The sequence below is a fragment of the Cibotium barometz genome, chromosome 20 (assembly GCF_041138505.1).
Source record: "Cibotium barometz isolate CiBa-2024 chromosome 20, ASM4113850v1, whole genome shotgun sequence".
Taxonomy (NCBI): domain Eukaryota; kingdom Viridiplantae; phylum Streptophyta; class Polypodiopsida; order Cyatheales; family Cibotiaceae; genus Cibotium; species Cibotium barometz.
The window spans coordinates 14,761,534-14,777,243 of NC_141065.1; the positions used below are offsets into that span (position 1 = coordinate 14,761,534).

At 40.5% G+C, this 15,710-nt stretch overlaps 1 protein-coding gene across 1 annotated transcript; it reads right to left on the reverse strand.

Moving 5' to 3' along the window:
* Positions 1-3,456: 3,456 nt before the first annotated feature.
* On the reverse strand, positions 3,457-7,681 carry SWI2 (switch 2). Its single transcript, XM_086814476.1, has 8 exons — positions 7,028-7,681; positions 6,844-6,950; positions 5,835-6,768; positions 5,495-5,742; positions 5,185-5,311; positions 4,799-5,074; positions 4,406-4,721; positions 3,457-4,297 (listed from the first exon to the last, which is right to left on the reverse strand). Exons 1-8 carry the CDS (start codon positions 7,619-7,621, stop codon positions 3,897-3,899), a joined length of 3,003 nt encoding a protein of 1,000 aa, XP_086670602.1. The 5' UTR covers positions 7,622-7,681; the 3' UTR covers positions 3,457-3,896.
* Positions 7,682-15,710: the final 8,029 nt, after the last annotated feature.

Below are 15,710 nucleotides of genomic sequence, written 5' to 3' on the forward strand. Positions count from 1 at the left end.
TAATAGTCACAACTAGTGGTCATGCAGTGATGTGGAACATGCTATGGTCATAGTTCTTAGGAGGTTTAGTCTTGTGTCAAGCAATTGCTCAGAGGTGAACTTGCACTGTTTCTGAAAGTAATACAAGAGTAATGGTGATTTTTCCTTCATCTCTGTCTAATCTCTGACATGTGTTGGATAGGAATGTTGTATTAATGTTTTAAGAAACATGATATCTACATGAGAGAGAGAGAGAGGGAGAGGGAGAGAGAGAGAGAGAGATGTGGCAGAGTGTGAGCAGAGTATGAGTGTGTGAAGTAAGGAGGTACATGTCTCCAATGGCATTGCCTGACTGGTCTGTCACCCCGGACTGCTATCTTGCCATTCCATTGTGAGAGAAACAACGCGAAACAACATGATACCATGTATATCCATGATAACACATATATGTCCATGCCATGTTCCATGCTGACATGGACTCATTACATGTTGACATAGACATGGCAATTCCCACATCATCAAAGTAGTCCACATAAGCAAAACAATAGACACACTTACACACACTAAGAGGTGAACATATACACTTGCAAAGGGTTGATTTACACACATAAAGCTCACAATCCCCACCCCCCTATGAAACAAATGGGGAGAAGTGCTCAAGAAAGCCTTCAGCAATAGCATCAATGATGGCCTCCGGACTACACTATTGGTGCCAACACTCGGACCTCAACAAGGCATGATAAAGGAACTCCATATCTGCAAAATCCAAGAGCTCCCATGTAGCAAAAGGCCCCCCATCCTCGTAGCAACTTGCTAGTTGTAATAGTTTACACTTATGCAAGAGGTGAGTGAATGGCAAGAGATGGAACCTTTTATATGATCAAGGCCCCTATGCACACAACAAAGATCCCTTGACCCACACACAAACTAGTTAGAAAACCCAATCCTAGTCTTTAATAGAAAGACGACATACTGCTGCGGTGGCTACCATTTCTTGTTAATTTCTTCTTGTTCTTTTGCAGGGTTGTCTTCTTCTACTACAAGATAAGCATGATGCTTTTCTTGTTCCTATTCCATTTTCTTGAAGCATTGAGCTTCTTTATGCCCAAGTAGTGACACCGGATTTTTGTCCTTCCATTTACTAATTAGAGCTCTATCAAGGTTAAGAGTATTGTTATCTTCCTCCTTCAGTCTTCTTTCATAAGCATAGCCACATGCTCATAAGATGTACTCGGGCTAGTCGAAGAACATATAAAATCTGACAAAATCATGATATCTTTTGTATCCTCCTTATAGACGCTTTGCCATCTTACCCTCATAAACAGACACTTATACTTTGTAAGAAGGTGCTGGAACATACTTCACTCTCATTCATTTATCCATCTTGAAATCAAAGAATTTTTTACTCAAAACTACTTTTGAATTGTCAATTTTATTTCCAAATAGATTTTCCATTTTTATCCATACCTCATTGGTTGATTTCTTGAGATCAAGGTGATGTATCAAACTGTCAAGACGACTAAGATCGAGGTGATGTATCAAACTGTCAACAAGATTGGGCCAATAAAAGAGAAGTTGCACTTCCCAAAGGCGAACTTTTTCTGGACCCTCCTCGGCTTAAGGCTTCTTATCAACTCCTTTGGCAATGTTCTAGAGCCCATTCTTCATAAGCATGAGCTGCATCTTTGTCTGCCATGTCGGAAAGCCGGTGCCATTGAACTTGACCATGAAATAGGTACTTGATGATGTGGCACGATCCATCTTGAAGGATTGTTGAGTAGAGGCTATGCAAGTCACTTGGCTGTTGTTTACTCATGGGGTTGCTCTATTGACAAGTACATAACTCTGTCAGACAGAAGATAGATGGCAACAAGGCAGGCAGTTGCTGCTGAAAGAAGCAAAGGTGTACAAAGCAGTGGTCAGATGACGTCGACAAACGGACAAACCTGAGCACAGCAATGACCTTCGACGGACAGTGGCGGACAGACTGCAGACTGATAGTCGACGAGCTGGACTATAGAGGCAGGCGGAGAGAGTAGCACCACGGCAGGCAGTGGTGGTGAGCTACTCAACAACATCGTCAACTAGCAAATGGTGGCTCAACAGCATCATTGAATGGCGGGGTGGGGTTGTGAGCCGCTCACAACGATTGGCAGATGGTGGCACAACGGCATCAGCAAGGGCAAGGTATCGGACTTGAGTCATGGGACTTTTGGAGAGCTAAAGTCTAGGACTAAGTCCTAAACTTTTACCTTGCACTTAGGTCCTAGTGGGCCTTGCACACAAGTCTAGAACGTAAGCCCTAGACTTATTGAGCCTTGCACCCAAGTGTTAAGCCTTGTATACAAGTCCTAGACTTAGTGAGCCTTACACTCAACTCTCATGCCCTGGACACTTGGGCCTTCCACACAAGTCGTCCCTTCCACACATTTCTAGGACTCTTGATGAGCCTTGCACCCAAGTGTGAGACTTGATTCTTTGTAGTCTAAGACTCAAGCCCTAGAATTGAGAAGGGTGGCAGCTCTACAAAGGGAAAGCAACAATAGGTGACAATAGGGGTGCAACCATACAACAACAATTGCTATGAAGAGTGGTGGTGTGGTGCTAAACAACAAAAAAAAGAGCAATTGGGACAGGCAAAAAAACCTAACAAAGAGCTCTCATACCATTTGAAGGGATTTAAGGTTAGGGTTTCATATTGAGTTCTTTAGTTATCTTCTTTACCAATTATTCACTACTTTGACTCCCCAATTCACTAACGGCTTGTTCCTCTATCAAGTGATCGTTTGAAGCACGCCTCCATAACTTGTGTCCAAGTTAAAGGAATAACTTCATTCCTCTCTCTCTCTCTCTCTCTCTCTCTCTCTCAGCGACAAAATTAAGGTAGATAAGCCTGGTAAAAAGTCTCCACTTATCTTCCAACTTCACAACAAAATAAAAATAAAAACTTAGTACAACTAAGATATTGTGGTAAAGTCAAAATCTAGTTTTAAAAAAGCAATTTTAAAAAATCACAAAAATGAACTGCAACACAAATGCCCTATGTTGTCCAATTGTGCTATCCTATCAAGTAAGGTAGCAATCCCAAACCAACACCATAGTAAGTAAATTTTCCAAATACGTTTCGCTCCTCATGATAAAGTTTATTAATCTAATATATCAAGTAAGGCCCCACTAAAGTAATCCCGAAGCAACACCGCAACTGAGTAAACAATGTTATTTTTGATACATTTAACTCTTCATGATAAAGTTTATTGCTCTTTCACCAAGAATTAAAGCATAAGACTATATCACACAAAGCTTAGGAGTAGTTTATAGCAAATGCAAATTCCACAAAAAATGAACTTAGGATTACATCAATTAGCTCAACAACACAGCATTTGATTCACTTCATCAAATTCATGAATATCTCCAACACTATTCCTTCATTCTCTCAATCACCCAAATTCCCATCTCTCTACCTTTTTACCTTCTCTAGAAAATTCTTCAACTTTACCATTTTCAAAAACCAAATCAACCTTTGATCAATCACAAAAAACTGTCTAAGGCTCTTTATACCATTCCAAGTACACACACATAAAGCTAGTGCACTCCCCCTCAAAAACACACACACACACCCCGTCCGTCACTTTGATTTTCAACAAGAAGCATCATGTTTATGTTTGACTTTCTACATGCAACTGCTAAAATATGATCTGATGCACATATCGCCATGTCTCAATCCGCAGCCGGTGTGATGAGGTCCGGATCTGTCCAATGGCACAACGTATCCCATGTGATAGGTGTACATCCATGTACGTCGGGCGGGTGATAAAATCATCTGGTGAGAGGTGTAGAAAATGGCTCTTGTAATGAGCCATTTTCGTGCCTAAGGAGCAGTTAAAACACATGACAACTTCAACCCCATCCTTAGAGATTCACTTACTTGGTAAGTGAAGGGTTTTTTGTCCTTGCTTGAAGTCAAACAGTAAGTTCTGTTTTTCAGCTTCAGAAACTGCCAACAACCACTTGCAAAACTGTGTCGTGTCCATGCCTTTGAATTTTGCAAGCAATGCAAACTGCTCTTCCTTACTCAGGACAGTCCCTGATCCTAACATGCTAATTTGTTTGCAAATTTTCTTTACATGCTGATCACCTTCATTTTTTAGATTTTCAGCTTTACTAGTAGCAATCATGGAATTGTATGTTAGTGGCAGGCGTACGAAGCCAAGCTCACACTTTTGGTTGTTTTTTAAAGTCACTCTATCAGCATCACCATCACGTTTTGTTTTTGACTTGTAGTTCACAACATCTTCATTACGATGGGCATATATTACTCCTGTACAAAAATACGTGATGGGTTTTAAATACTCAAAAAGATAAACAAATATTAAGACCAGATAAACACAAGGATTCCAAGCAGAAAAGATGCAGGAAACTAACAAACCTGCATCTCTTAAAACCACTGTGAGTTTGTCCTCAGAGCATTGTGTCATACAACACTTCTGCAGCACCGCTTTGTTCCCCAAACCCAGCCCCCCACGCTCAACAGACTTAGTGAGCTCCCCACCATCCTCTGCTCTAGCTGTAGAGCCTTCACTTCTTCCTTCATTGACTAACAATTCTTCAATTTTTCCAACTTTAGAGTTACCGTTACCCCGCTTGTCATGTTTTTCAATGATCTCACTAGTAAAAGCCTTCTCAGATAAATCCCTGAATAAATTACTTATGCCAAAAAGCTCCCCTTTATTATCTTTTGAGTCCTGCATGTTTATCGTACTATAAGCAGCATGAACTGGTTTCCACAAACATACACAAGTCAAGATATGACAAGCAGTACCTGTACTCCCTCGAAGTAACGCTTCTCCAAATTTCCAGAAACTGCTATATTGAAAAGCTGCTGTTTATAAATCTGGCGAGTGTAAACAAGCTCTTCCAAAGAACCTGCAGCAAGCAGTCGATAGACCGTCACATGCCGCCTCTGGCCAAAACGGAATGAGCGATCCTGTGCTTGCAAGTCTTGCGCTGGATTCCAATTGGGATCGAATATAACTACTCTATTAGCGCTCACAAGGTTCAATCCCAAGCCACCAGCTCGTGTTGAAATTAGAAACACCTGTGGCCATAACAAGAAATTATTCCCAAATCAGTACATCATCCAAGCAAATTTTCAGCCTTTTGAGTTGTCAATGAAGTCAAAAGCAAGAAAAGCATCATCATTAATACTTGCTTGCTTGGACTGCAGTTGAAATCATCCACTAGGAATTGGCGCATGCTCATAGCAGTTGACCCATCAAGACGAGAAAAGCAATAGCCTTTCCTTATCAGAAACTTGTCTAATATATCTAGCATCCTGCCAGCGAATAATCAGCATCAAAGTGATATACACACACACCCCCCAAAAGAAAAGAAAGCTATCAAGCGCTTCATTCTATTGAGAGGGGGGCAGGCAGGCAGGGAAAGTCATGCAGTAAATAAATAAAAAAGAGAGACAAAGCCAAGGGATAGAGGGTGCTTTTAATATTGTTTTCTATACCTCACTGAATAACTGAAAAGGAGAACTTTATCACCCTGCTGCACCCAATGGGCTAGCATAAGCTCCAAAGCCCTCATCTTGCCACAGTGCTGAGAGTCACTGAGGCTTAAGAAACTCTCATCCTGAGTTGTACCCCCAACAAGGCCCGCATCCTCAGCTAATACAGACTCAGCCAGCAACTCATCTTTCTTCTGTTTCTCCACATCATCTTTTGAATTTGGTTTGATAAGCTCCAGATGATTGCTCACCTGGAATGACATACATTTTTACATACAATTTCACATAGAAAATTGCATCAATAGATAAAGATCAGAACAATTCATTCTCATTAAACACTCACTTGCTGCAGCTTGGTCAAGCATGGTAAGACCAAGCAATATGGACAGGAATCACACCCATCCGAATTTTCTCTGTGCAAATAGGGCCAAATAATACCATGTGGCACAGTTCGATAGCAGCACTCTGCACAGGTAAGAGGACTCCCACAACTGCAAGGCTCATCCTTCTTTGTAAGACATTGAAAATCAGGACTGGCAAGCAGACGTTTGTAAGCCCTGCACTGCAAAGGGCTCATTTCGCAAAAAATAACATTGTCCTCCTTGCCCATCATCAGATGGCCAATGGTTTCATGCTTCTCCCTCCGTAACAAATACTTCTTTAGCACTTTGACCAGATGGAGCCTCCTTTCTTCTGCAACCCTGATCAACTTCTCTGGCGCACTTATTCGCTGGCCTTGTTTCAAAGGTTCATCATAAAATTCTCTAAAGTGTTCTCGAGAGCCAAGGCACCCCGGGGCAGCCCAGTCAAACACGTTAAAAAGATCCATAATCTTATTCTGCATTATAGTCCCTGTAAGGCCATACCTCCGTTTCGTCCGGATCTTTGTACACACCTTGTACAGATCAGACTTATCATTTTTCAAGCGGTGTGCTTCATCAACAACCATGCAATCCCAATCAATCGCACACAGGCAGTCACCATGGATCCTAAATGTATCGAAACTGGTTAGAACTATCCCCAAATTTCTGGATTCTAGTCTATTCAAAACCGATTCTCTGTGAACACCATGGTAAATGGCAACCTCAAAGGCTCCCCATGCATGGAATTCTTGCTCCCAGTTCCTCAGGACCGATGTGGGGCATACTATCAATACTTGTTTTTTGTTTGAGGACAGCTTGTGGTCTCTGTCCCGATTCTTGATCTTGACACAAGGATGATAACTCTGTAACACAGCTGCTAAAAAAGCAATTACTTGGATTGTTTTGCCTAGTCCCCTGTAGACCATTGTGAGAGTTAGACAGAGTGATGCATGCATCTAGGTTATTTAATAAAGAGTGAGCCGCCCTTACATGTCATCTCCAAGGACACCACCCTTGTTATCACTGTACAGATGGTAGAGGAATTTTACACCTTCTCTTTGGTGTTCCATCAAACGACCATTGATGGATGGTGGCACCTGAAAATCCAAAACAGAAAGTTCAAAATAGATTATAGTTTCTAGTCTGAGAAGGTGTGCGGGAGCAGGAGACTCGCCTGCACCACGCCTCCTGCACCTTCGCCTTCTCCATTTGGAGACCACAGGATGAGTGGCTCCTGTATACCCTCGGTTTGAGATTGTATAAAAAGGCCGGCTTCACTGTCTCCTCCTGCGCTCACAGACCTGCCCTCCCCCTCCTCTTTGAAGCCGTCGTCCCACCCGCTGCGCTCTCTCTCCGGCTGCGTCTGGACACATGGATCCTCTGGCAAAAACTGCCCAGCCACCAGGGCAGGCGCATAGTCAGAGATCCTGGTTCTTTTCGGAGGGCGAATTAGGGTTTTAAGAGGCTCGTTCCAGCCACGTAATTGTCGGCGGTGGAGCGACGACGACGATGACGATGATGGCGATGGCGGGAGGGGGAAGGGGAGGGGACAGCGGAGGGGAGGTAGCGAGTTACCGCAAGGGGTGCAGTCCAAATCAGCGGCCTGGCGCTCGATGGAGGCGATCTGGTCTCTCAGCCTGCTCTTTGGGGGCTTCCGCGGCTGCTCTATTCTTCCTCCTCCTCCTCTTGCTTCTTGTTGTTGGGTCTCGGCAGCACAAGGAGGCAGCGAAGCCAGCAGAAGCGTCTGCTTGAAATCTCTGAGAGACATGACTACCCTCAGGGATTTGAAAATTAAATGTCGAATTCAAATGAGAAAATGAACCGAAGGGAAGCAAGCCGTATCAGATTTAAAAATGGAGAATTGATTTAAAAATGGAGAATTGATTTAATAAATTCGATTCTTTTTTTTGGAACAAAAGATATTTATATTTATGGGATGGGACCAAATCTGTAATCTGCAATCAAAGGGGGCCAAAGAAGTTTGCCTCCTAGCTTGCATGGGAAAAGGTGTGCATGCCTAAAGGCATGTGAGAGGATCCTATTCTTAACCATTTGCCAAGGTTTTTGGCTCAAAGTGAATGTTGGGCTAAAATGCTAAGGAAAGGACTTCTACTTGTTGTAAAGGGGTATGGAAGGGATAGGACTAGATTGATAAGATGTTCTCCCATGCTCCTGTTCTCCCATGCTCCCATTAAGACACTTGTTGCTCCCTTTTGTATGTTTCTAGGGAAATTCTAGAAAGAATTCATGGGTTTGATGCAGTGAGAGGGCTCTACCAAAGTCACGGGAAATTCCTTGTTCTATTTGCACATTTGGTGGTCTCAGAGGGTTTCCCTCCCATTGGCTCTCCTTGATGTTACAAGTGTCAAAAGGCTCAATAACAAAGGACTAAGATACATTAGAGATATGAAAGAAGGCCCTTTGGAAGAAGGGAGTCTGGGTACTTGAAGGAGATGTTTGATGCCAATGGGAGGGAGATGCAGCTTGAAATTGGAAGGTTAAATGGAGCCTCTCTACTTGGTTAACCAGGTGGTAGCTTGTGATTCCTAAAAGATGTAGGGTCTTTTTGTGGAAAGTAGTAATGTGGGCCTTGCCCTTGGGATATAAGCTAGTGAGGAGAAGATTCACTTTAGAAGCTTGTCCCAGATGTCAAACAGCACTGGAAGATGGAAGACATGCCTTTTGGTCTTGCCCTACTATTAATAGGGGGTTGTGGGCTACTATGAACAAATGGATCTTTCAAAAGCTAGGTTATGCTTTCATGGGCTGATTGGTTGATTAGTAAAGAGGAGAAAGATGATGAGAAAATCACGCTTTTGATTACCATCATCAAATATTCTATTCTTTGGGAAATGTGGGTGTCAAGGAATAATAGTGTTTAATTTAGGTGTTAATCAAAGTTTGGACAGTAAGCAAGTTAAAATGTAATGAATTAGATTTGGTATGCACATGCACATGGGGGATGGGGCTTAGAGTCATTCACATGTGTACTTTTGGAAGCCTTGGGCTATATTAGGCATAGGGCTCATGGGACATTGTACCCTTTTATGATATTTTACTCTATAGACATCTTGTCTTCTTGGAGCTTATGCCCAAGTTTTCATAGAAGTCCTTCCATGTTTAGGTGCTACTCCCTAGGATGAGAGGAGCATGTGTGTACTCTATGCTAATGAGTGCAACCCCTAGGCCAGCTTCATTGCATTGGTATTAGAGCTCTTGGCTTAGATCTTGATGCATTGAATAGTACTTAATCATTTTCAAAATTGATTTTTACACAATTTTTCGATTTGCTAATTTCTTGATTTGAGAAGATTAGAAATGAAATTTGTGGCAATCATTTTTGAATGTGCATTAACCACCACTGTTTTCAAAAACCCTAATCCACTTTATTGCTTGATTTTATTGAATTTCTTAATTTTCTTGATCTTGATTTTTTGATTCCCAAAATTAGGATTTACAAAAATTTAAGTAACCAGTTTTGAGTGATTTCTTACACTATCTTGCTTAGGGGACATACTTTTTCAAAGATTAATCCTTAGAGTCCTTATTTCTTCAAGATTGAAACCCTAGATTACCATATTTTTGAGTTCTTAAAGGAATACTGCAAGAAGAAGGTTACTATACAGTTTCAAGAAAGTGTACAGAATACAGTTTGTTGTGCAATTTCAAGAACAGAGTTAAAGATTCAAGTGCAGAGTTGAAGAATAGTGAAGAATTGTTTCAAGATCATTGTAGAATTGAAGATTCAAGTATAGGGAGCAAGATTGGTGCAAAGATTCACAGTTGTGAGTGATATTTGTCAAAATCCTACATATTCTTTGCATCTCTTTGCTATATGTTACAGTTCTTGTTGATTTCTTGCAACAAAACAATTAAAATGCCGAGAAATGTTTGCAAAGAAAGATTATACAATAGTGGATTGTGAAAACTATCCTCAATTAAGCTTGTTTACAACTCAATTAAGTGGATTAGTATTAATCTTCAAAGATTAGTGTTAATCTTGTGAAAGTTTAAGCAAACAAGTTCACAAAAGTGTTGTCTTGATAAAGGAAGTGTAGTTTTGGAAAAGATTAAGTGTATATTGTAGCTTAATGCAAAAAATAGTGCAAGATATTGTGTATTTGATGCATATACAGAGTATGGTCCTACTGGGAATCGAACCCAATCGACAAGTGTAGGCATGTGTGCACCATACACCACAAGGTTCATAACTTGCATATAACTATTAGTAACAAGCAAGTGTAGTTTTGGAAAAGATTAAGTGTATATTGTAGCTTAATGCAAAAAATAGTGGTGTATTTGATGCATATATAGAGTATGGTCCTACTGGGAATCGAACCCAATCTACAAGTATAGGCATGTGTGCACCATACACCACAAGGTTCATAACCTGCATATAACTATTAGTAACAATTTTGAGAAAAAACAACATGATGGAAAGAAACTTGCAAATAATCTACTTACTTTACAGTAGTAAGAAAAGAGAAAAACCCAGAAATACTTACCTTAACAAGGTATACAAGGGCCTTAAGAGCACATGCAAATCACAGAAAGCCTACAGTGAATAAGAGGAGTGCAGAAGAGTCTTGATGAAGGGGCCTATATAGTAACACTAGTAGATCAGAGATCTATTGCTGAGCTTGGGGGTGAAGTGAATATGGTGGGGGATAGGTCCACAAACAAGAGCAGTCTGCTCAAGAAGAGTTGGTGGAGGGCAAATAAGGCAATGTGAAGGACTAGTAGCATAGTTTATGTAGCTACAGTTGCACATATAACAAGGGCACGGCATAGCTTATGCAGCTAAATTTGAGGAAAACAATGCACAACATGTAAAAATTAGGAACTTCATGAGAAGTAGAGTGCCTTCCAAATATCCAAACATTGCCAACAACAAATAACTATTACATTACAGTGCCTTGTTAGCTTGTAATCTGAAATGCAGAGAGGATAACATAGGCCGGGGGTCCAGGAATAGCCACAACAATGCCAGCCATGGCTGCAAGATCTTGAGGAAGGAGCTCCATGATTAAGCCCGCCAGCATGTTCCTATGGGTAGAGCATAGATCAGTGTAGCAGTTGCTCGAAGGGTACCCATTTGAATGCAGTGGCTGGCATGAGACGTAAAGCTGCCACACAAGAAAAAGAAAGAGCAGGTAAAAGTCGACAAAGGAAAGACAATCCAAGGGAGAAATCGACATTATAACAGCTCCGGGCGAGAAAGTTAGCTGGTATGAGTTTTTCATCTTGCAATAAAACGATTTGCAGGCAGCATTAAACAGGAGTCGTAGTGTCGTCTATAAGGGAACCCTAGCCAGTCACAATGACCTGCTGCTAGCAACATCAGGAGCTAGCTACAGCGCAGTTCAGCAGAAATTTTTGCATAAGCTCCAAGACTTTGTAATGTTGTACAACTTGGAGACAAAGGTGTCCAAGTATGAGACCCATCATCGCGTTCTTCAGGCTCAGGCGCAGCAGAGCAGTTACAGCTCTGTGTTGACAAATGGTGATCAAAAAAACGTGCAGTCATCTGTTTTTTTTTTCTAGTTAACACATGCGCATCAGCATAGAGGAGAACCTCCCCCCCCCCCCCCCCCCCCCCCCCCAAAAAAAAAAAGAAAACAAAAAGAGTTAAAAGAAACAGCTTGAGTGTGCATAACTACCTTGTCTCTTTACCTTGGGGTTGTTCATATGTTTTTGCGCATTGTGGATCTTGTTCACACTATTTATGCTTTGATGGGTTTGTTCATGTGCATTGACGCACTATTTGGGTTTATTCATATGCCTTGAGCTTCCTTGGGGATTTTTTATGCATGCAAGGTGTGTCACACGTGTTGATGCATTATTTGGGCTTATTCACGCATGATGTATGTTTTGTGCATTGTTAGCCTTGATTCATGTACATTTTGGCATTGCTAGCATTTGTTCACACTATTTGTGCTTTTACAGCCTTAATCGCTTGCATTAGCACATTGTGCACTTGTTTCACACACTTGGAGATTTTCTAGCCTTGATCAGCACGCTTTGGCTTATTGGGTGTGTTCACACGCAGCTTAGCTGTTTGTGTGGTGTGGGGGATTATTCAGGCGCATTGATGAGTTGTGAGCTTTGTTCACACGTGCCTCACATTTTGAGCGTTTGGATGTTCGTATGGTGCCAAGGTGTAACATTGTGTATGTATGCCATGTAGGCAAGCTGTATGCATATCATGATTATCAAATGTCTAGTTTGGATGAGCAGGCAGCATTATCATGCTATTTTGATGAGCGCAGGGCTATGTACATGTATGTATCTTACATACCTTTGTATGGGAGCAGACGAGGAGCTATGGTGTCTACTTAGATTTCGTTGGTCGATTTGGGACCCTTTACACATACCAGCACTTTTGGGAGGAGTGGTGCATGTGCAAGTATAGTTTTAATCCATATCATTCCACCAAGGATGATGATGATGTTCGTGATGCGGCTATGGATGATTGTAAGGGTGATGATGATCATGATGGTCATTCATGGGATACATTTAGGTTTGGATCCTTGGAGGACACGTATTGATGAGCTTGCTTACACTTTTGCCGCTATCGCAGTGGTGGCCTCGATAGCTATGACTCACCCATGACATCGACTAGCCATCATCTCATTGGTTCTCATTTACCTAGACCGATTCATTCATTGTATTATGATGGGAATGATGATGTCATATTGCATACACACACATGATTATATTGATACATGTGGACATGCACATGATGATGTTGCTACACATGTACGTGATGTTGATATATGTCCTCGTAATGTGTGAGACAGATCATGTCTGCATAATCTCGAGGGCAATGATAGCAGCAAGTATGACGAGGGTTGATACACATGTGTCCATCTATTCCCCTAGAGATTATAGTGATGCATTAGCTGATCGAGAGGAATGATTAGTGATTTATGAGCATTTGATCAATGATACATCCGTTTATTGCACATGTGATTAGTGATACCTTACAAGACAATTATGAGCAAGCATTTAATAGGAGTCACCATGAGGAGTATGCATAGTCTTGAGTTTCTTGTTTTAGACATGTCAGGCTACTCTTTTAGGATTTCTTCATGTAGAGGTATTCATGAGATGGTTACTACCACTACTCCTAGTTTTCATACATCTACTCGCAGCGTTCATGTGCACAATTCATATATTCGAGCAGCCAAGCCTTGTTTATGAGGGTAGTGATGATTTTTTCGAGGTTAGGCCTCATAGGAGAGGTAGAATTGTGCATATGAATCTAGAGAGCTTTATATTTGATTTAGGCATTTTCCTAGATCCATTGATTAGAGAGGTTGACCTATCTTGGGATATAGGTTATACACAGACACCATTGATGGACACAGACCATGCTCATGATGATAACTTAAGAGAATGTGAGGATGGCATGGTCAATGATTTGGTGGATGATGCCACTTTCATCTCATGTGTGGATACACTATCAGTATTCAGTGATAATAACGTTTATGGTGATCCTATTAATCATGCTTTTTCTTTCGAAGGCCACACATATGCGGAGGGTTTCACACATGAGGGCATGTTGCATATTTTGGATCGTGCATATACACATTGATGCGGTGGATGATGCCTCAGATGATTCGAGCTATGATATAATGGATGATGACATTGGTTCACATGGGCTCCTAGTTAAAGTATAATGGGGAGTATCTTAAAAAATAAAAATAAATAAAAAAGCAACATCAAAGAAACAGAAATGAGCTTGATAAATAAAAAAAATGTCATGTCAAAGAAGCACTTTGTTGGTGGCAATCCACACAAGATGTCAAAGAAAGTAAAAAGTCCACACATGAGTCAAAAAAAAAAGAATGACAAAGAAAGTAGACAAGTGCAAAAAAAGTCCACACAAGATGTCAAGGAATGAAAAAAGTGGAACATCAAAGAAAGCAGACAAGTGCAAAAGAAAATTATCGAAAGCATCACAAAGAAAGTGCTTACAAAGAACACCCAAAAAGAGAAGAAAATTTTATCAAAGGCATTCTATCCATTTTCATGCTCTGAAATAAGCCTTTTTTCATGTTGCCATGAAATGATCATTTCATGCCCCTTGTAGTTTCATGTCTATGCCAATCATAACCCCTTATCTTTTGTTTATTTCATGCAATTATTTGTGTATTTAGCCTTTCTTTATCTATTTCATATTTGTCTGTCTCACATTTCATGTATGTTTCACACTCATGTTTGTTCACTCACATTTCACATCCATGAAACGTTTCACTTCTATTCACACTTCAAACATGAAACATTTCACTTCTATTTCACTCATTTCACATATAATAAAACATCATAGCGCTCACACCTACAACTCATTTCTCATTTGTGAAATAAGTTCTTTCGTGTAGGTGAACTATGTTAACTATAGTATAAATCATAGCACAATTTCAAGTTATGAAAAATAAAACCCTACCCAAACTTTTACAAATTTTCTGCAAAACTTTGTCTTTCTTATTTTTCTTGCATCCACACTTGTTGATACCCCAATCCTTCACACATAAAAACCTAAACTACTTTCATGTTTGCACAACAGAGAGACAAACATGAAATTAGAGGCCGAAATCAAAGCCCTTAAGGAGAAGGCTGAAGTTGATGATAAGAGGCATGTTGAAGAGATGGCAACCCTACAATATTAATGAGACAAAGCTAAGGACGTGGCCAAGGAGGCGGGCCTCTTGTAGCAACTATCATAATAGAATAAAACACTTAGCCCACAACTACAGTCAAGGAAGCCACTGTCACTAAGCTGCTAAGGGAAACATATGAACTTTTTGGTGAAGACAAAGAGATGTGGGAAACCATGGAAGAAACCTACAAGGCTCTCATAGAGAAAAGTAACGACAGAGTAATGATCCAACTATCATAGTAGAATAGAACAATTTGCTCACAACTCAAGGAAAAGCCACTATGCCACTAAGATGCTAAGGGAAACATGTGAACTTTATGGTGAAGATGAAGCGATGTGGGAGAACAAGGATGCAACTTAAGAATAGTTACCTACTTTGAATACCAATGCATAGACTGAATCTCATTTTTCTCTTGAAATGAGTAGTTCTCAGCAAATTCAACAAGAGACACAACAACGTCAGATGGAAAATACATCACACACTCTTTAAACTACACTCTTTAAACTGCTTAGCTTGCCACTTATATATAAAGTTGTGTAGAATAAACTTTACAAGGTGAGTCTGAAACAAGTGTACTGATTCTTTACAGCTCATTTGTTTGATTATCAACTCTTTACTTTTCTTTGTTGTTCCACCCCTACCCTTGTAAGCCACATCCTCAAAAACCTTCACCTGAACAACTACTTTGCTGAAATCTCATGTCGGCAAAAAACCAAAATTGTTGGCCCACACTTTTTACATCATCCCATTGTGCAGTCCCAGATGATGAAAACTAAAAGGTATAGGCTTTTTGCATTAGAGGGCATTTGAGCATAAAAAGGGCCTTGTAAGAATCCCTAATTTTAAGGAACTAAGACTAATTTTTTTGAGGTTTAAGGAGACAAAGTCATAATAATGAAGCCTACTTTTGGCCCTAAAAGGAGGGGATCTCTCTAGTTTTCCCTCTCTAGGATTTTCACTCTAGGATTCTCTTTCTAGCCACTAAAACTCTCGAAACATCATCAATCTCGTCCATATAGGGGCTCCAAAAATATTTTTTCCTACAAATAATTGTCTCAAAATAACTTTCAATCACATTTAATGCACTTTCATTGCATTTTTGAAGTTCCCTCTAAATTCCATATCAACAGTCATTAAAAGACAATCTCGTTTAATACACTTTCATTGCGTTTTTGAAGTTTCCACAAATTCTAA